The 22,255-nt window shown below is 44.0% G+C and overlaps 1 protein-coding gene across 7 annotated transcripts in view; it reads right to left on the reverse strand.

Annotated features, from left to right (window-relative positions):
- DNAAF11 (dynein axonemal assembly factor 11) overlaps window positions 1-22,255 on the reverse strand; it is a 77,222-nt gene that overhangs the window by 37,608 nt on the left and 17,359 nt on the right. For 5 of the 7 annotated variants that reach the window (XR_006198193.1, XM_042923582.1, XM_042923581.1 and 2 more), the window contains exons 4-7: window positions 16,905-17,077; window positions 13,753-13,955; window positions 6,961-7,146; window positions 3,566-3,643 (exon numbers count right to left, since the gene is read on the reverse strand). Coding sequence is in view for 5 of the 7 variants with exons in the window: in XM_042923582.1 (XP_042779516.1) it covers window positions 3,566-3,643; window positions 6,961-7,146; window positions 13,753-13,955; window positions 16,905-17,077 (640 nt within the window). In the remaining 2 variants the exon portion in view is untranslated. The remainder of the gene's footprint in view (window positions 1-3,565; window positions 3,644-6,960; window positions 7,147-13,752; window positions 13,956-16,904; window positions 17,078-22,255) is intronic. The other 2 variants (XR_006198194.1, XM_042923578.1) reach the window with 1 other exon arrangement.

Raw genomic sequence — 22,255 nt, forward strand, 5'->3', positions numbered from 1 at the left:
TAAAGCCATGGAATTTGGTGAGAGCTTCACAGAGTCAACGTGAAACAAGAAGGCAGCTGAGGAGTTGGCCACCACTTAGGCACATCACAAAGAGAATCTGGCAAAGCCTATGAAGACGAGCAGGTAATAAGGTCAAAGAATCTGAAGCAAAGGGAAGAAATTGCTTTAAGAAGGAAGATGATGATCAGTTTGGTCAAATTTGCTGGGTCAAGTACATAGGGCCTGAGATTTTAAATGATGTGACTGAACATAGGGATAATGTGACCACGGAACACAAAAATGATGTGACCGTGGAACACAGAGATGATGAGAACACAGAACATGGAGATGATGTGCCATGGAACATGGACATGATGTGACCATGGAACACGGAGATGATATGACCATGGAACATGGGGATGATGTGAACACAGAACACAGAGATGATGTAAACAGAAAACATAGATGTGAGGTGAACAGAGAACAGAGAGCTGATGTGAACATATAGAAATGATGTAACTACAAAAGTTTTATGTGACAGGATATGCAGACATGGTTTTAAGAAGGAAAGCGAAGTAGGGAACTGGTGACTGAGTCCAGGCATCTCCATGAGGAACAGCAGCTATAAAGAGGGGCAGAGAAATAGGGCTGACGCTGCAAGGGAAACTACAGAAAGGGAGCTTTCTTATTTTTTTTTAAGATGGACAATATCAGGGCACCTGGGTGGCTCAGTCGGTTAAGCATCTGACTTGGTGTCGGCTCAGGTCGTGATCTCATGGTTCGTGAGTTTGAGCCCCAAGTCGTGCTGGACGCTGCTGGTGTGGAGCCTGCTTGGGATTCTCTCTCTCCTCCCGCTCCCCTGCTCATGGTCTCTCTCTCTCTCTCTCTCTCTCAAAATAAATAAATAAAACTTAAAAAAAAGATACACGATGTCACGACATTCGTATACTGATGAGAGCAATTTGGTAGGAGGGAGAGAAGTGATCCGGAAGAGAAGGAATCATTGCAGAAGCAAGTCCTCTACAGGAAGAGGCTTGGGATCAGCCGACCAGCAGAGAGAGTCACTCTATAGGGGAAGTCCACCCATTGCAGCAGGAGGCAAGAGAGTATGTGGACAGGTCCAGGGACGCTGGTAAATTGGATGGGAAAACTTCTGATTGTTCTGTTTATGGAGTAAGAAACAAGGTCCCAGTCAGGGCCACAGAATGGAAGTAAGAAGGGAGCAAGCAGTGTGAAAGCAGGCTACGGGAAATCAGAGGAGTGAATTACCCAAGAAAGTACAATACGATTGCCGGAAGTCCGCTAGAGATCGATGGTGGTAAATTTACGGTAAGACCGGCAGGTAGAGTTGAATGTTTTCTTCCAGCCTCACGAGGGCAAGTCCAGCAACAGATGGCATAGATTTACATACGGTTGAGGTTACGAGAGAGGACGCGGGAAGGAAAGAGGGACAAGGGACTTGAAGGTCCACGTCAAGGATGAATCTCTGAGACGAACCATAAAAGCACAGCGGAGTGACAGAAGATAAGAACACGAGGGGAGGGGGGAGGCAGGCAGAAAACCAGCAGACTGAACAGATTCCTGTTCTTAATGGGGCTTCTGATTGTTGGGAGTGCAGGGCGCTCCCCGGGAGCATGGGAGGCGGTGCCCGGTGGGACACTCGAGGGAAGATTCTGGAGGCGGAAGAGATATAGAAGATGGCAGATATGAGAATAAGAGTGGATTATGTGGCTGGCTGAGGGAGGGAACCATGGCAGGGAGTGAGACAGTGGGGCAGGGGAAAAAGCAAGGCTTTCGTGGATTGTCTACAAGTAGGACAAAGTCACATGACCAGTGATGGGAGGAGAGGCAGAGGAGGCAGAGAGAGAGAGAGAGAGAGACACTTGTCCGGGCGGGGGGTGAGGTGGGGGGGGGGGTGAACATGGTCTTCTGCAGTGAGTGGGGCAGAGGGCGAGCGTGAGGGCTGGGCAGGGCTAAGCGCACAACCGCAATAAGGACAGAGGTGGTATTATCTAGATGGCCCCGGCTCCAAGGGGGCAGGGAGCTTTTAGGGAAAGGGAAGAAAAATGGTCTGAGAGTGGCTACCGGGTTCAACTTTCCTCGTGGTGTATGTACGTGGCGAGGGAGAATACGGAGGGCAGCCGTGGAAGCAGAACCCTGAGTTTCCCTTAGTGAAAGAAGATAAAAGGGACGTTGAGAGAGAAGGTTGAGGATCGAGGCTTTGCTGACCAACACATACTCCAGAGGGCACAGAGGCAGGGAAGGAGGGGTCGGCAGCGGGGAAGAGAATGAGGTGTACAGAGCCACAGGGGACAAAGTTTCTGGTGGTGACGGGTGACCCAGGAGGGCAAGGAAGGGCGATGACGGCAGGATGGAAGGTGGTAGGAGGAGGTGATGGGTGTTCAGTTCTTCACAGAACCCCCCTCAATACGGTTAGCAGGAGGGGCAGGTAACGTGGGCAGTGTGGTGGGGGGAGAGGTGGTCTCACCAGGGGCCCAGAGGGCTCTGAGGGTCTCCCTTAAGCCCCTGCTATAGGCTGAGAGACAATCTTCCCATTAGATTTCTGAGCTCAGTGAATGCAGACACCGGTCATCTTCACTGCCATATCCTCATGCTTAGTATCGTGTCTCAGGCTACGTTAATTTCTGCAGGAGAGAGAAGGGCTGTGTGTGTGAGGGGCTGGTAGATATGAACTTGATCACGGAAGTCACTAGAGCTGGGTTAGCACGAGCAGGTCAGTCACACCATCTATGAGCTACGTGGCCTTGGACAAGCCACTCTACGTCTCCCAGGCTCAGGCTTTGAACCTCTGAGAAGGAAATACCGCCTGGCATGTAAGATTGCCACGCAGATGGAAAACACAACGCCTGGAAATGATCAGGACGGTCTCTTTATCCTGGTCCTGGTGTCGAAAACGAAGTACTGAAAAGAAACAGGCTTTGAGCAATGAAATGAAGCCAACGAGATTTAGTCCAAAGGCTTTTGGTCGGTATTTTGGCTATAAATGGCCTTTTTTTGTTTTTTAAATTTTGCCTGCTTTCTAGTTTTAGATTTTAAGACAGCCAGATAGGGCGGCCATCATTACACTTGAGCATTTCCAGGTCGAATATTTTCCCTCTCTCATTAACGTCCCTGAAGGATCGCCATCAGTTTCTTTCCTCAGCTCTCACGTGCTTTGTAGATGCGTCCCAGAGTGTCCAGTTGAGGGACACATAGGAAAGGTACCAATACTCTCAGCCAGCTTGTTCGTGTGGCACTTTACAAGTTAATAGACATAACAATAATGCACGTGGAATTTTCAGGCAGAAAAGCATATAGGGCCCAAAGTTTCCGCGGATACATAACTAAGATTCCCATATGTCAAGATCATTTTCTGAACGCCAAGAAAATGAAATATAACGTTATGCACTCGAAAACATCAGAGATGTTCTACTCTCAACTATGCGCAAAATGACATTCTTATCGGGCTCCTCGAGCTTGTGAAGAATGCGATATATTCTCCGCGAAGCAAACCCGCAACGGAAACCATCATCAGGACCACCCCCATGCGCTTGACTTCTTCAAGCCTCTCTTTGGCCTCACGTACTTGGGGTCATTCACATTCAACGCTTTTCCGTCTTCAGTGATCAAAATCCTGGGTGGTTTCACTTTCTTCTTCTTTCCACTTGAGATGGGAGCAAAGGGCAGTGGGGAGAGAGAAAAACAACGTAAAAGGAGTATTTTTGTGACACAGTTTAAGAAAAATCGATCAGGCATTTGTGAATACATGAATAATTCACCGTTATGAAGTCCATTCTGTTACTCCTATGCTGGGAATTGACAGGGCAGATTTCTTTATGATCGTTATCTATATCTTTAAGGCAAAAATGTGACCTAGACAATTTGGCAGTTAATTCAAAAGGGGGAAAAAAAACACTCTTTTTCATGAAATATCCATGAATATTTAAATTCATCTATTTCATGCATGATTTACCCAGATAACTGTCGATTCTCCATTGGCGGATACAGCCTCTGCTTTAGTTAAAGTTTTAATTTTTAGGGGTGCCTGGGTGGCTCAGTCAGTTGAGCATCTGACTGTTGACTTTGGCTCATGTCATGGTCTCATGGTTCATGAGATTGAACCCTTCGTGGCTGTCAGCACAGAGCCTGCTTGGGATTTTCTCTCTCTCTCTCTCTCTCTCTCTCTCTCTCTCTCTCTCCCTGCCCCCCCTCTCTCCCAAAACAAATAAATGAACTTTTAAAAAAATTATCATTTTTAAAATGCCAAGTAGATTCGACTCTATAGAAATAAAAATACCAGTACATGAGATTCTACATAAACAAATGTCTATCACAGAATTACTCATAGTGGCAAAACTCTGGAGCTATGAGGAAAACCCATCAACGGAGGAGTCAGTGGCCTAACTATATTCATGCTATGAAATATTTTGCGGTTGTTAAAAACACGTGTCTGCTCTTTACCTCACTGGTCTAAAAAGTGGTAGAAAATGTTGATGGAGGAAAAGAAACAGTGCAGATAGGAAAGACTCATGAGATAACATGAAAAATGTAGAGCGTAGTCCTAGCTATTTAAACATCAGTGAAGATCTATAAAAACCTAAAAAGGCCTGTATGGACAAGCTCTACAAAACCACATAGAGGAATGTGTGTAGATGACAGAACTGTAGGCAAGTCTTTGCCTTGGATTTCCATTCTTCTAATCCCGATTTTGGATAGTGAACTGTATATGAAAATGTAAATTTATTCACATTTTGCTGCATTTGAAGCTGGTTCTGCTGGTCCAGGTAAGTTAATGTGTCCACGTACCACATTAGTCTCCATGACGAGGACAATCCAGGGGCATCCTCCAGAAGGGGCAAACATCGCAGGGACCCATGGGACTGGGAACACCACTGTGCACTTGCACAGAGTGGCTTGGTCTTCTATCCAACCCAGCTGTATTTTTTTTTAGGCTATCAGGGAGAGGAATTTTTTTTTCCTGGTTTCAGGCTCAATACAATGTATTATACGATATACTGTACTATCTATACATTTCATGCATGCATACATATAGACATATATTGCATATACATGGCTGTATATGTGTATATATGTTGGAAATACAATACATATTATATACAAACGTAGAATTTCCATTGCAGAAGGTTCTTAAGTCTGCAGAGTACTTTACATTTATTGGCTCCTATGATTCTCTCAACCACACAGTGGAGTAGGGAAGGCAGGAAGAGAATCCCTGTTTAACAGACGAGGAAGGAGCTGAGGAGAAGTTGGGTATTTGCCAACATCGCACAGAGAGTAAGCAGCAGAGTCGCCACATGGACCCACATTTTCTGATGTTTTCTGATGCTCTTCCCAAAGCACTGGGTGGCCTCACCGTATACAGACCGCCAAATTTTACAAACAAGCATTTTGGATAAAATTCAATTCTCGTTTTTGTACCTCCCTATCTAGCTACTGAATAAAATTGTATGAAAGCAGCAGAGATTGCTAATGGTTGTGTTCACTCTTTCAGTTTCTTGCTCGCAGGTGACAATCACAGGGAAAGACACTGGGCTTCGCGCCTGTAACTGCCGTGCAGACGACGGTATTTCAGAGCTAAGTGATCCCATCCCCAAGCACATGAATTGTAAGCATTTCCGTAAGTGATACATTTTACGTACTAGATTTGAGCGATTACATGAAATGGAATGACACCGAGTCGAGCTTTTAAAAAGCTTCCCTGACAATCAGAGCATAAGCGTTCGAGCTTCTAACAAATCGTCAAGTTCGATCTAAACAGTTTCAGAAGTGAAAGCGTGCTGTTGAATGTCCAAGACGGTTGTACTGGGAAAACAATGCCTCATAAGACTGCTTTCTAATTTTGCAAATTATGAGACACAACGGAACTTATTCGTCCCGCAAAGTGGCCTTTCCCTCGGTGCCATGATAATCAGTATCTCCAACCTGGGACATCCCTACTGCTTGATTCGTTGAAAGTTGTTAAAAAAAAAAATTAAAGACATCCAGAAGCACTATCAACAATAGCCAAAGGATGGAAAGAGCCCAAATGTCCATCGATGGATGAATGGATAAAGAAGATGTGGTGTATATATACAATGGAGTATTACTCGGCAATCAAAAAGAATGAAATCTTGCCATTTGCAACTACGTGGATGGAACTGGAGGGTATTATGCTAAGTGAAATTAGTCAGAGAAAGACAAAAGTCATATGACTTCACTCCTATGAGGACTTTACGAGACAAAACAGATGAACATAAGGGAAGGGAAACGAAAATAATATGAAAACAGGGAGGGGGACAAAACAGAAGAGACTCATAAATATGGAGAACAAACTGAGGGTTGCTGGAGGGGTTGTGGGAGGGGGGATGGGCTAAATGGGTAGGGGGCACTGAGGAATCTACTCCTGAAATCACTGTTGCACTAGATGCAACTAATTTGGATGTAAATTTAAAAAATAATAATAATAGGGGCGCCTGGGTGGCTCAGTCAGTTGAGCATCCGACTTCAGCTCAGGTCATGATCTCACAGCTCGTGGGTTCGAGCCCCACATCGGGCTCTGTGCTGACAGCTCAGAGCCTGGAGCCTGTTTCAGATTCTGTGTCTCCCTCTCTCTCTGCCCCTCCCCTGTTCGCGTTCTGTCTCTGTCTCAAGAATAAATAAACATTAGAAAAATTAAAAAAAAAAAAACTTAAAAAAAAAAATAATAAAAATAAAATAAAGGTATCAACAAGGAGAAAAAAAACAGAAAAAAAATTAAAGACATCCAAACAAGACCCTACGTAAAATGCCATAATTCATGACATCCTAAAGAAGGCAGTTTGATATTAACAAATGTCAGTAGACACAATTCAACAGGAAGCTGAACTTAGAAGCCGAGTCAATTAAGTGATGGCTAACAGAGATTGAACACAGAGAAGGAGTAAACCCTGTGCAATCAAGAAAATACAGTCCATAGCAGGGCATTGCCTCACTGTGGAATACCTTAATTTTTCTTGGTCTTTCCGTTGTTTTTCCATATGCCTAAGTGTTTCCAATCTAGATTCAGGAGTAAACAAAGAGGGCTTGTTCCAGAATTCCAGGTCATCCTCATTGTCCTTGAATCTCTTTTGGTTGTATTCCCCTTCTTGTCCTTCCTGGACATGGTCTTTGTGCTCTACTGAAAACGGGCTAGGAAAGAACAAAAGACATACAGAGCATGTGAAACCAGTACTGGATGTCTGAGTTTCATCCCAAATGCCGCCCCTTCAATCTCTTACACATTTTTCTTGTGTTGTCTTCGTACCTTTGAGTGACAAAACACGTCTGAAAGAGAGCCAACGTAAGCCATGCTGGATGAACGTACTGTCCCAAATGGGACAGGCCCTCATCAGCTAACACGGGGCATAGTGCAGTGATCGGATGAGAAGCTCCCAGGCTGGGGGGATGTGAGTCACCTGCGGAGCCGTGTGAAGGGCACAGATGCCTCGACCTGCCACCAGAAAGTCTACTCAATAGATGTGGGGTTGGGCCCAGGAATCTGTGTTTTATGACAGCTTGCAAGAGGTTCTGATGATCAAACTCAGAGACCACTGGGCCTTCCCAGGCACCCCACTTCCAGTCTGGGCCTCCTCAATTCCTGCCTCCACACTGCTCCCAGAGGAGTCTTTCCAACAGGCAAATTAGATCATATTAGTTCCAGGTTCTTTAATGATGCTCTCTCTCCAAAATTCTCCAGTGGGATATATGAGATTCGAGGTATGGTCTTTTATGGACAACTTCTGATTTCATAGCTTTGTATAGGAACAGTGCTGTGTGCTCTTTTTTTATTCATGTTTTGTGGGTTGTCAAAGAGTTCTATGGTGTCTCTGACATCAAACAGATATATGAGATATTCAACAGTCATTCAACGTGGATTCGAGAAATATTTCTTGAGCATCTCCTCTGTGCCCCAGAGATCCAAGCCTAGGCAAGACAGACAATTTCTTGACAGTCCTTTCAGGAGATCCTATTCTAGCAGAGCAAAAATGACACCGTTCACATAGTAAGCACTGGGGAACAGTGTTCCTCACCTCTCCCTGCAACATACACTCTATTTCGAAATAACATTGCATGAAAAAATCCACATGAAGCCTTGAGTACCAAGCATGGCAAGCAGGAAGCGCTCACTGAATGTTACGTTTTGTTATTGTTACTGAAACGAGATAACACAAAAGGCTCATTTAGTTGACCTTCAGATAAGATGCTTTTTGAAGGGATAGACCAAAAGTACTAGAGCATGAGGTTTAAACAATATAAATAGAACAGAGAATAATATCTGCTAACACTTTTTTGCATATTACAAAATGTAACTAGTTTAATAAGCAAAATAATGCAAACTTCTGAAAATGAATACTTTGCCATATAGCTACAGTTCTCTATGGTGTTGAAAAGGCAATCTATTAAGGGGATTTATAATATCCTATCACATCCTAGGTAATCATCACTGAAATAATTGGTTCCATTTCCAGTTAAAAAAAAAGAAGAATTTGTTTTTGGGGGCGCCTCGGGTGGCTCAGTCTGTTAAGCGTCTGACTTCGGTTCAGGTCATGATCTCGCGATTTGTGGGTTTGAGCCCCACGCCGGGCTCTGTGCTGACAGCTCAGAGCCTGGAGCCTGCTTCGGATTCTGTGTCTCCCTCTCGTTCTGCCCCTCTGCCCCTCCTCCACTCACACTCTGTCTCTCTCAAAAATAAACATTAAAAAAAAAATTAAAAGGATTGTTTTTTGCTGGAAAGTGACTAAAGGGTTCACTTTTCTATTCTGTAAAATGTAAATAGATAATAATACACATAAACATCATTGCACTTAATAAAAACTATAGAAACATCAGCTAAATAACTTAAGTCTCCGAAGGCAAAATGTATGGAAATGTGAGCAGCCAGGTGACAAAACAGACTGATCTCATCAGGATACAAACAAACAATGGGCTCTTCAGCCACTTCCTTCACATCTGTGCTCTCAGAACTCTCTTCCCACTCGTGAGCACATCCCACAGCCCTATGGTCCCTTTTAGAAGAGACCCATCTCCGCTAACACTCATTTTCGGGTATTAGAGGCCTACAATTTAATTTATTTTATTTTAGACAGAGAGGGAGTGAGCGGGGTAGAGAGGAGAGGGAGAGAGGGAGGGAGAGGGAGAATCCCAAGCAGGCTCCACACTCAACGCAGAGCCCGACTCTGAGTTCCATCCCACACCCCGGGATCGTGACCTGAGCTGAAATCAAGAGTCTGATGCTCAACCGACTGAGCCACCCAAAGGCCTACAGTTTAAACAAAACTTCACTTACATCCAAATCGAAGCCCTTGCCCTCCCTCTCCAAACCCCTCACCCCTCACCTAGCTCATGACTGGGCTGTGCACGGGGAGAGGGGCACGGGCTACGCCAACCCCCCTTCGCTCATCTACTCCTTCCCTCTGTATCTCACCTCGCTGGCTTCTTCAGGTCCCCCCGACTTCAGAAATTTGGGCCTGGGACAATGGATGGGGAGAAGGAGGCAAACATCTCATCTGACACTGATGCTCTTACACCTTGGCACCTGGCTCCCTTTCTAGGGCCGATGCCCAGTTACCGGTTTTGTCTTCTGAGCACATTTATTGGTTCTCAGAGACATTACAATGGCCTTCCAAGTACACTGTTCCCTATCAGAGCGACCAATATACTACCCGGCTGGTCATTTATGACAACTCAGCTTGGGCCACTGACAGTCCACCCCACGGTCCCTCACTGCCGCTACTCACTTGGACAGTATCCTTTCAAAGAGAGCCAAGTGCAGTTCCTTCTGCCATGTGTACTTGGCCCACGGGGTATTCCCAAATCCTCGACATGACAGATGCGTGAGGCGTGAGTTGATTCCGTTGACGCCCACTCTCCTGACACTCCTGCTCTAGGCTATTCCAGGACACATCACATCGTTTCAAGTCTCCAGGCTGGAAGCAGGTTGCCTCTAGTCAAGGGGTGGGATGACTGTCTCCCCTTCTTGCAGTCGCCCCCTACATCTTTATGGAATTTCTTCTTGCAGCGTTAAAAGGGGAGTGGCTCCCTACTCCTTTCTGACTAAGCGGATGATTCACTATTTTGATGACCGTCCGCCAGAATGTCTGGGTGTCTATGCAAACAGGCTGAATGCAGTCATGGGAGGAACGGAAGGACCAGTCAGTCCTGTGGAGAAGTAATAGGGCAAGAAACCAACCCAGCCGTGTGCTTCTACTCAATGCAAGCAACAGCCCGCCGTCAACATTTGTCAACTTGTATGAAGCAAGAATAGTAGATGATCCCCAACACATTTTATGTGCCTATTATAACTGACGCAAAACACTGGGAAAAATGCAGTGAAAAAGAATATTACAGCATAAACTCACGAATGTAGGTTTAAATATAAATAAAATAGTAGAAAAATGAATGCAGAAATCTATTACAAATATATCACAGACAAAGTGAGTTTCTTCTGGAAATTCAAGGATGGCTTAATATTGGGAAATATATTAATGTGACTCAACACATTAATAGACAAACATGATTATCTCAATAGATGCAAAAAAAAAAAAAAAAAAAAAAAAGCATTTCATAAGATCCAGCATCTGTGATGATAAGAGCTCTCATCAACTTGGAATCAAAGGAAATTCACTTAACTCTACCAAGACCCCACAGCAAATGCGTTACTTACTGATGAGAAATTGGAAACCTTCCTTTTAAAGTCAGAACCAGATACAGATTCTCACTCTTACTGCTGACATTTCGCCCTCTACTGGGGCCTTAGCAGGCACCATAAAAATTACAAAGCAGAGGCCTAAGGATTGGAAATTCTTTAAAAGTTGCCATTTATTTAAAAAAAAAAAAAGTGTTTTTCCACATAGAAAACACGGGATCAGGGGCGCCTGGGTGGCTCAGTGGGTTGAGCGACTGACTTCAGTTCAGGTCATGAACTCACAGCTCGTGAGTTCGAGCCCCGCATCAGGCTCTGTGCTGACAGCTCGGAGCCTGGAGCCTGCTTCCGATTCTGTGTCTCCCTCTCTCTCTGCCCCTAACCCACTCGCATTCGGTCTCTGTCTCTCTCAAAAATAAATAAACATTAAAAAAAAAAGAAAGAAAAAACACAGGATCATCTACACACTACGGCACCTTTTTAAAAAGGTCAGCAACATTGCTTAATACAGTATCAGTATATTCGCCTCTTTATCCAACAGCAAGAACAAATTACAAGAGTATTTTAAAAATGCCATTATACAAGATACTTAGAGATAAATCTAATAAAAGAAAACCTTTATAGAGAAAAATTATAGAACCTTATTGAAGGACTCAGAAGAAGGTCTAAATAAATAGAGAAAGCTATTCCACAGTTCAGCAAGGAAAGAATCAAAGTCATGAAGATGTCAACTTTCTCCTAATTAACATATAAATTGAACGCAATTTCAATCAAAATTACACTAGGGATTTTTTAGGGAATTTGAATAGCAGATTGTAAACTCCTAACAGAAAAGTAAAGAGCTAAGAACAGCCGAGATAAATCTGAAACATGGGAATACCTCCTACCAAATATCAAGATTTACCATAAATCGACAGATTAAAACCACATGAAGGTACATCCACGGAGCAGTCCAGGGAGCCCAGAAATGGACACACGAGTACGCGTGTAAAGGGTATATGGTAAGGGTAGTGTTACAGATCAGGAGAAGAGCACCTTAATAATGGAGCAGACAATCAGCTACCCGTATGGGAAATGACAGGTACCCTACTACCCACCGTAGTCACAGCTTAATTCCACACACACAGATAGGACACTGGAGTAATGAAACGTTTCCTAAATGAAAAATTTCATAAGTGAGACCAAAAAATACAAAAACAAACTTGACTATACTACTATTTTTTAATTCTATAAAGCAGAAGCACTTATTAAAATTAAAGATAAGTCAAAGGCTGGAAAAAGATATTTGCAAAGCACATAACACTAAAGAATCTGCATCCAGAATATGAAATAACTGTAAGTCAATAAGAAAAAAAAACTTATTTAAGGTAGGCAGAGGGCCTGAAGAGTATATGAATAGCCAATACAAATATAAGAAGACACTTAAGATAGTGAAACTCACCGGTAATTCTAGGAATACAAATTAAATATTAGGTGTTACTTAACAAACAACTTGATTGGTCCATGTTTTAAAATATCATATTATCCTGGGGTGCTTGGGTGGCTCAGTCGGTAAGCGTCCGACTTCGGCTCAGGTCATGATCTCACAGTTTGTGAGTTGGAGCCCTACGTCGGGCTCTGTGCTAACAGCTCAGAGCCTGGAGCCTGCTTCGGATTCTGTGTCTCCTCTCTCTGCCCCTCCCCTGCTCATGCTCTGTCTCTGTCTCTCAATAATAAATAAACATGAAAAAAAAGTGTTTTTAAATATCATATTGTCTAATGTTGGCAAAGATTAGGAACTCTCCTATACTGTTGACATAGGAGTATAAATTAATGCACTTTAGAAAACAATTGGGCAACGACTATTAGGTTGAAAAATGTTCTTAATTAATGATGTGGCAATGTCACTGCTGAACGCTCTAGAGAAACTTTCATACCTCCATAAGGAGACATGAGCAATGTTGTCTGAAAGAAATAGAAGAAGGGAAACACCCCAGATGGCCACCCAATGAGGGGAGTCCGCACCTGGGCTGGTCTGCAGCTGACCCCAGCTCCGAGGGCCATGCAGGTTGTTAGAGCTGGTGCACATCTGATTGGTCAGGGCCAATGAGTCACTAGCTGTTAAATATTTTGAACATCACCTCTGGGATAATCTGTGATTTGTTCATCTAATGGAACGTTATTACAGAGTCAGAATGAATGAACTAGTTCCACCTGTCTTTATACGCAAAAATCTCAACAACATAACATTGAATATAAAGCAAAGTTGTAGAAAGATATTGTTTGTGCTAAACGCACACACACGCACACACACACAGCCACTCTTGTTCAAGGAGGCATAATTATATCACAAATATATCTAAAATATGGATGGGAGCACATATACCAAATACACACTTAACTTTCAGGATGGCGGACCCACTGAAGAGGAAAGAAGGGGATAGACTCTCAGTGATGTTGTATCTTTTTATCGTTTTTAAAAAGATACAGAGCATAAATGCAAACTACTGATATTTATTAAATCTGGGTGGAACTACTGTGTCTATTGATTTTTTTAAATATTTATGCATGTCTGAAATATAATTATTATTTTCTCAAGATTAAGAGATTCTGTTTTCAAACTATTTAAAGCTTTCACCATATGGAATCAAATCAACTGACTGTGGCTGTAATTCACTTAAAATAAACAAGTGTGAAAAATTCTGGCTTGTAAAAATAAAGACCAATTTAGAGGCTTATTAATCACATTAAAATGTATTCATTATATAATTCACAAAACAGAATATTTTATGATGCAATCAAAATTATTTGATTTATAATAATGTGATTTACATTTAACTTTTCTGAAATACCCGTTAACTCATCTTTCCTGTGCATCTTATAGAGATTTGTCTGAGGATAATTTTAGATGCAAAGGAAATTTGGGAAGGAAGGAAAGCCTCAGAGAATTGTCACAAACAATGAGGTGTTCATACTCTTCCCCCCAAAGTCACATCACAATTGATTCTCCAAATCTATCACCTGAAATATGATACTGTGAACACTTTAAGAAGAGAAAAGCTGCTTTTAACTGAAGTTAAGTAGAAAGTAAACCCTCGTAATTTGCGCACAGAGTGGCACTGATGTCTGCGTACCTCTGTCCCTCGAAGACTGAGTGACTTCTCTCCTTGGCCTCATTTTCATCCTCTTCTCGAAGTTTCCTCTGAGCCTCTTCCTTGTCTTTGGCCCGTTTGAGGCAGTAAGCTTCCTCTTGCTCTCTGATTTGTTGTTCAATTACTGGAAAGTTCTGCAAGGCCTGAATCCTTTCTGAACGCTCGATTTCTTTACCGTCCAACCACTTGAATAAAAAACAACCAACATGGTGTATTCAAAAGTCACAATTTGAATCACGTTGACTTTGACTGGAATACTGTAAATTTAGAAATAACAAATAATGCACCTTGGTGATATGGAATTAAAAGCAAAGGAATGAATGGGAAACATCAGAAACTTTGATCTAAATCAATGTCTATTTCATATAATTAACAGAGTTACAGAGTATCTTTATGGGTAAAGTAATAAGTATGTTGTCTGTTGAAACCAATTATTAGTGACAAGCTCTCAAAATCTATTGATTTTATACCTGCTCACTATATAAAGAACATCAAAGCTTCAGGTCAGACCACAGCTCCAAAGCGTAACGGTGCCACCTCGAAATGCTCTCTACAAAAAGGGGTCTTGTATATTAGACAGAGTTGGGATCCAATACGAATGGGCCCATTTTCTACCCTCTACAACAAGATGCACCCAGTAGGTTGTCAATTGTTATGGTCACTGTTTATACCTGGTATTTTCAAGGTGATTTTCCAAGCTGAAATACTAAAATAAAAACACCAATTAAAATGTGAAGTGTCAAAGCTACTAGTTTGAAGACACCTATGTATTTTGCCCAGCCCCACTGTATAAAAAGAGGTAAGGCATTAGAAATGCAAGGTAGGCTGTATAATGGCCCCTCAAGAATGTTCACTTTCTCATCCCTGTGAATGTTACCTCCCATGGCAAAAGGGTCTTGGTAGATGTGGTTAAGTTAAGGGAGTTAAGATGGAGAGATCATCCTGGATTATCGGGATGGGCCCGGTGGAACCACAACGGTCCTCATAAGGGAAAGAAGAAGGCAGACGTGGCAGGGTCAGAATCGGGGAGAGATCAGAGGAAGCCACCACTGCCGGCTTTGAGGCTGGAGGCAAGGGCCACAAGCTCACACATGCAGGCAGCCTGCGGAAGCTCAACGTGCAGGGAAAGGAGTTCTCCCGGAGGGAGGGCGGCCCAAGGCACGCAGCCTTGCCAACACCTGAACATCAGACTCCTGACTCCGGGACTGTAGCGGCAAACATCTGTGTTGTCTTAAGCCACCACGTTTGTGGTAATTCACGACCACAGCAACAGGAAACTAATGCACAAGGAAAAACACACGAAGCTTGGGTAAAACAGAAATCTAACAAATTACCGGGATCGGTAAAATCATAAACCAAGATCACAATGCTGACATTTGGAAAAAGAATTTAAAATACGCTTTGGACACAAGGACCCATGTGGCTGTTGTGGATGGGCTGCCGGTGTCAGGCACGTGCCCGACAGCTGTCACAAGCTTCTAGCCTGACCGCCACAGCAGCAACCCGGGGCTCGGCTGGGCTGGCCCCTGCACCCTTCCAGGGATGTGGCTCATAGTGCTATGAGCCTGTTTCTGTGCAGGGCCTGTTTCTGTGATATTCTGGTTCTCATCGGTTCATTTTGTTAGTACGTCACTGGATAATGAAGATCAGCTTGGGTTATGTTTGAGCTCATTTATCATTTTATTCTAAATATATGTTCTGGATTCAATTACCTGAGTGACTCATTCTCTTAATCAAAAACATTTCACATTAGAAGAAATGTGCTCCGTTACTCCAGCAATCTCGACTATGCAGGACACGGCAGTCTAAAAACAAACGTCCTCTGAGAATAGAAGAAAATGCCTATGGTGAAGCCAGTGCGTCCGTGCGTTTTCTTGCAGAAGCGTGGGGCCACACGCAGGTCAGAGATTCTTGGAATTACATGAAAGTTAACATTACTAGTTTAACGTAAGCAGGTATAGGATTTCTCTAGAAACCACCTGTTTTTTCCCCAGGTTCCAAAAATGTTAGCTTAGGGGAGATACAAGATAAGAGATTAGCCACATTGGGTGGAGGTTGTCAGATGAGTTCCCTGGACCAGCAAGCATCAGTGCTGGGGGCTTATCAGAAGTGAAGAATCCTCGGGGCGCCTGGGTGGCTCAGTCGGTTGGGCGTCCGACTTCGGCTCAGGTCATGATCTCGCGGTTTTTGGGTTCGAGCCCCGCGTCCGGCTCTGTGCTGACAGCTCGGAGCCTGGAGCCTGCTTCGAATTCTGTGTCTTCTCTTTCTGCCCTTCCCCCGCTTGTGCTCTCTCTCCCTCTCTCTCTCTCAAAAATAAATAAATGTAAAAAAAAAAAAAGAAAAGAAAAAAGAAATGAAAGAATCCTGTGTGCCACATCAGACCTAAAAATCAGAAACTCTGGGGTGGGGCCCAGCAAACACCACCCAAGTATTCCAAAGCATAGCGAAGTTTGAGAACCGCTAACACAGAGAACGTGTTAAGAGAAAGCAATGATAAAAAGAAAATAATTATAAAAGCACAGTAGCTTAAGACAGTGTAATACAGAGGTATGTAGCTGTAGTAAGAGTATGTAAAACTCTTAAGTTTTCAGTCTGCTGTTAGTAATGATGAATGCCCTCCATGACTCTAATTTGCATTCCTCAACAAACAGTTTAGGGGCGCCCGGGGGGCTCAGTCAGCTAAGCAGCTGGCTCTCGGTTTCAGCTCAGGTCATGATCTCACGGTTCGTGAGTTTGAGCCCTGCATCAGACTGCACACTGACCGTGTGGAGCCTGGTCGGGATTCTCTCTCTTTCTCCCTCTCTCTCTCAGCCATGCCCCTCCCCCCCAATCGTGTGCACTCTCCGTCTCTCTCAAAATAAATATATACACTTAAAAAAGAAAGAAAGAAACAGTTCAGTTAAGCTCTGTTGTGTTCTGAAAGGAGAAACGTATTTAATCTATTCTTCAGGAGTTTATTCAAGCTATCAAAACAACTTTAAAGTGTCGGTAAGTCGAAGGGTTAGTTTCGATTTTCTGGAATCTTCCCTCCTCTAAAACTACCCGTTCCCCGATGATGCCGCGAACGATCAGGCATCACTGCGGCTGCTTGTTTTCCTTTTTCCGAGGTTTCTGCATCATTAAAATAAGCGTACCTTTAACTGCTGTAGTGTGGCCACCACGAACTGCCTGTAGCCGTCAAAGTCAGCACACGGGTTACCCATGAGAAAGAGCTCCTTCAGGTGGATATTGTGCCCAAGCGTTTTAACGCTGCTCAGCTCTCCAATGAAGTTTACGGTCAGGTCGAGTTTTGTCAGCCCTTCACATCCTGTTGAAAGGAGTGGAAAGAACACAAAGCAAAAAAAAAAAAAAAAAATCACACTGGTAATAAAATGTGTGTAACAGTTCATAGCAGAGACAACGGTTGGAATAGTTTAAGTCCGCGGATTAAGTGCATCACCCAACAAGTGGGTGTTCAGAAACAGCACCTCAAAGGGTTAGCTCTAACTCCTGTCTCAATCTGCATTTCCCTTTTGTCCCTGCGGCCAGGGGAAATCACTTTCCCTGCTCATATCTGTGAGGCCAGGGGGGAAATCACTTTCCCTGCCCATATCTGCGAGTCCCGGGCTGGTAAACATGTGCATTTGGTCACCATGTGGTGTGAAGAAAGCCAAGTACCAGCTGCTGCCAGGGAGCACCCGACATCAGGACGAAGATCCCTCTAGAGAGGACACCATCAACCTGTCTGAGAATTCTTCCAGGTAGGCGGGACGCATCTCGCCCTGAGGGGTGATGGTGGCGGGAGGGTTCCCCAAAAGGAAAAGGCGGTTCACAAACCCCAGGCATCAGAATTAATGTTCACGAAGTCACAGCGAAGACACAGAATGGCTCCCAGGCCACCGGAACGGCATTGAAAGTATCAACAAAGGTAAAGAAGAGTTTGGTCCTCAGGGGAGTAACAGAAAAAGGGGTAGTCGCTGAAGCGGAGCTTGTCGTAAATCGGCCCCATCTACCTTCATCAGAGGGACAGCCGGATGCTACGGAGATCTGAAGCAACAGCCTTCACCCAGGTTCCGTGAGAGCTTGGTGGTTAGGAATGCAGCCTGGAGAATTAGGCAGATGGGGGTTCAAGTCCCAGCCCAGCCTCGTCCAGAATTCCATGTTTTCCTCCTATCTAGTCATATCCCAAACCAGAATCTTCCAAATGAGACAGTGTGCTAGCTCAGGGCTTCCAGATGGATGTAGGACCTCACCCTCCATTCATTCATTCATCCGTCCATTCATCCAGGAGTTACTGGGTACCCACTGTGACCAAGTTAATGAGCCAGGTCTTCAGGATAAAGTGGTTAAAAAAAATCCATGGCATTTCACCTCGTGTATGTTTAATATAGGGAAAGGAGAAAAAGATGGGTATTCCAGGAAAAGAAGGTACTTGGTGCAAAGGCACCGAGAAGTGAATCTAGAGGAGACAGAACCAGAAGTAGGCAGTGCCCATTGTTACATTATAAACCAGCCTAAATCAATATGTACTGGGTCTTCTTTTTCAATTCCCATTCATTGTTCAGCCCACCGTTCCCGGCTGCCGTCCCCAACATTCTAGTGGGTTTGTTCCTCTACAGGGGACCAAGGACCTTCGTACCGACAAGATTAACGGACCCCTCAATTCATTATGTCACTAGAAAAGTCTGCTGATATGGCCCGATTAACCACAAATTCTCTCCTTTAAACGTTTTTTACAGATTGAGTTTCTTTGTCTTTTTAGCTTTATTTATTTGTTTACGTCTAAGTTTTCCATTGCAGTTAAGTCAATACAGTGATTCAACAATTCCGTCATCACCTGTTGCTCATCACGTCAAGTGCATCTCTTGATCAACCATGACTTCTCTTGGAAATGTTTCATCTGTCTTGGAAAAAGTGATACTGCTCTCTCCTTGTCCTCTTTCACAATGCAGTTTCTTCCTCTTGACCCCCATTATAGACTTTTCCACTCCATCAATGGTAATAGAGCCCAGACTTCCATCCTCGACCCAGTATTTTCTCTCCTCATGGCTCTCTTGACGACAACAGTTGCGTTCCTTGGTTTAACCAACCCCAAATTCTGACGAGTCCCAAACAATAACTTTATATCTGACCATCCAACCGAAAGTCATACTCTTATTTCCAAATGCCTGTAAGACAAATCCCATTCGATATGTCTGAAAATGAATTCTCCATTTTTCCTCTCCCTCTCCCCTCCTCAAGACAGCTTTCCTGCCTCCTTGATGTCTAATCCTGTCAACGTCATTGCCATTTTGGTATCAGATGTGTTTGCGGCCAAGAGTCAAGCCAGAGTTAACTTGAGTGCTAACCTAAGTTGTTCCCTTAACCCCTCCATTACATCAGTCACCAAGCCGTACAGATCTCAATGGCCACATTGTCCCACCTACTTCTTGTCCACTGTAATCCTGTGACCAACAGTACAGTTCAGGTTCTTATCCTCCTGTGCATGCAACATGGCATATTTCCTAAATCATCTTTCTATTTTGAAATCAGGAAGGATGGACCAAAAGAAGACAAAGGGTGACATTTCAAAGACTCCCAACAAGTTCAAAAATGTATATGTATTTGATTTTATTGTCATTGTTTCCATGAAGGACCCTCCAAATGTTCATTATGGTTTTCAAAGTGATAAATCTTAATTGTTTTTCTACTTGGCCTACCCATAAGAAATGAAACCCCATCCGCCATTCTAATGAACAATTCTTGCTGAACTAGCCAGGCGTGGGAAAGGCTCTTCTTTGAAGTTAGGTACTCCTTCCTTTAACTGATTCCTCCCCGCCATCTCTCCTGTTCTTGGAAGATCCATGTCAGTGGCCCGTGGGGCTGAGAAGGTCATTGAGACAACACTGATCTCCCAAGGGGGAAAGCTCACACTATTAGAAACCCCACCTCTCCTTCCAAGTTAAGGTAAGGAAGAGGGATGGAAAAAGAAGACAATTTATTATATCCCGGTGACTCCACGATGGAGGGGGGTGTGGGAGGTATGCTAGCTAATTCTTGCCATCCAGCAAAACATAAAAATAAACAAGTGGATATCCATCTTTTTAAAAAATTTTTTTAATATTTATTTTTGAAGGAGAGAGAGAGAGACAGAGCGTGAGTGGGGGAGGGGCAGAGAGAGAGGGAGACACAGAATCTGAAGCGGGCTCCAGGCTCCGAGCCATCAGCACAGAGCCTGATGCGGGACTCGAACTCACGGACCGTGAGATCATGACCTGGGCCGAAGTCGGATGTTTAACCGGCTGAGCCACCCAGGCGCCCCGATCCATCTTATGCTTAAAATTATACTGCAATTTACTCAAGTAGGTGGGCTGAGTCTGTATATCCATCTTTCCCCCCTCTTACCTCAAACCTTTAAAATTAAACAAAAAGTGTACATTTGCCAGCCAATATGATGCATCCTCCCTTCCTACTGCCCATCCCCCCAAACATATCCTCAAACTACCCTGCGCCCACTGCCTCCCTCTTAGAGCTGGAAGGTGGCGCCCCCGTGGGAGAAGCGTCCAGGAAGAGGCCTGCGGTGGGCTGTGGACTACGGTTCCCCAAACTCAGACATTCAACAGTGACAATGCTGCCCTCTAGTGGCGGATGTGCAAAACATACCGGAAAACAACTCTCGGCTTCCTTTAAGATATTTGAACAAAAACAAGCCTTGGACAGGCCGACTGAGAGTGACAGTTTGAATTACTTCTCTGCCATCACAGACTGACATTTTACTACCACAAAACACACATACAGAGTCCATTTGTTCATTCCATTTGTTCCCATGAGAACGTGGAATGGGGCTGTAGAGTGGCAGCTGGGGGAGAAGGACGGCTCCGGTTCTCATGCAGAAAAATGCCCATGATGGAAAGAGTCTCCCCGGTTCCAGCACTGATGATGGCTTTGGGGCCTTTGACAGTGACGACAGCTTAGGCTTTGAGGATGAAAATTAAGAACGTATGATGAACACTCAGGTCGTTGTTGGCACGTAACCTTGACAGCCACTGAAACACCCATTTCTACGCTGGGCGGCAAACAGGCTAAAATCTACCACCCTAAGTAAAGCCCTCCTAATTTTAGCTCTTGGCAGATGGGAGTGGGGTGGGGAGAGCAGCCTGCCTGCCTCTGCTCCGAGCCCCTGTACTCCAGAGTAAGGCCTGCCAGGCGGCGTGCCCAGCCCACAGCCGCCCTGCCAGCCAAGCGGGAGGCCGGATGTGGAAAGAGAACCTCACAACTGCAGAAGAAGCCGGCACTGGCCACCGGATCAGCCAAATCCTTTGTGATTGTGAGCGGACACCAAGTGTTACCAGACGTCGCAAAATAGATAAAAGCACGAGACAGAAGCCTGCAAACTGAAACAAGAAACCTTCCAGAATGTGGAGTGACAAGACAAAGAGGTTTAAATAAGGAATACAGCGTAAGAGGCATGGAGAATCGATCTAGGACGACCAAATCCATTTTAAGGGGAGGTGAGAGAAAAAAGGGGCTGGATATGTCTATTCCCTTGATCGTGGTGAGGGTTTCACGGGTGTGTGCGTGTATCCAAACTCAACAAACTGTTCACTACCTATGTGCAGGTGTTTGTACATCAATTATACCTCAATAAAGCTATTAAAAAAAAAAAGGTTGTGCTCCAAAGAACATCAAGAAAGTTGACAAGAAGACCTCAAGATGAAAAGACGTATCTATAAATCATGTATCTGACCAGATATTAGTATCCAAAACCTATAGATAGGCCTTACGAATCAACAAGAAAATGACAAATCACCTAATTAGAAAGTGGGCAAAGGTTCTGAATAAACATTTCTCCAAATAAGACACACAAATGTCCAAGCTCATCCGTCATCAGGTAAACGCAGATCAGAACCATGATAAGACACCCTTCACATCCATCAGGATGGCCCCTAGAAAATAAAGGAAGAAATAAAAACAGGAAATAACAAGTGCTAGAGAGGATGTTGAGAAGTTGGAGCACTCGGAAATTGTTGGTGGGAATATAAAATGGTGCAACTACTTTAAAAAATAGTTTGGGGGCGCCTGGGTGGCGCAGTCGGTTAAGCGTCCGACTTCAGCCAGGTCACGATCTCGCGGTCCGTGAGTTCGAGCCCCGCGTCGGGCTCTGTGCTGACAGCTCAGAGCCTGGAGCCTGCTTGGGATTCTCTGTCTCCTTCTCTCTCTGCCCCTCTCCCGCTTCCCCTCTCTCTGTCTCTCTCTCTGTCTCTGTCTCTCTCTCAAAAGTAAATAAGCATTAAAAAAAAAAAAAAACACGTTCATGCAAAAGCTTATACGTTAATGTTCATAGCAACTTTATTTATAACCAAAAAGTGGAAAAACTCAAACATCCATCAACTAATAAATGGGCAAAGTGTTGTGTATCCATACAATGGAATGTCACTCGGCCACAAAAATGAATGAGGTACTGATACCTGCCACATGTGGATAAACCCTGAAAACATGCTACAGACACAAAGGACCACATATTGTG

The sequence above is a fragment of the Panthera leo genome, chromosome F2 (genome assembly GCF_018350215.1).
Source record: "Panthera leo isolate Ple1 chromosome F2, P.leo_Ple1_pat1.1, whole genome shotgun sequence".
In the NCBI taxonomy this organism is placed as follows: Eukaryota; Metazoa; Chordata; class Mammalia; order Carnivora; family Felidae; genus Panthera; species Panthera leo.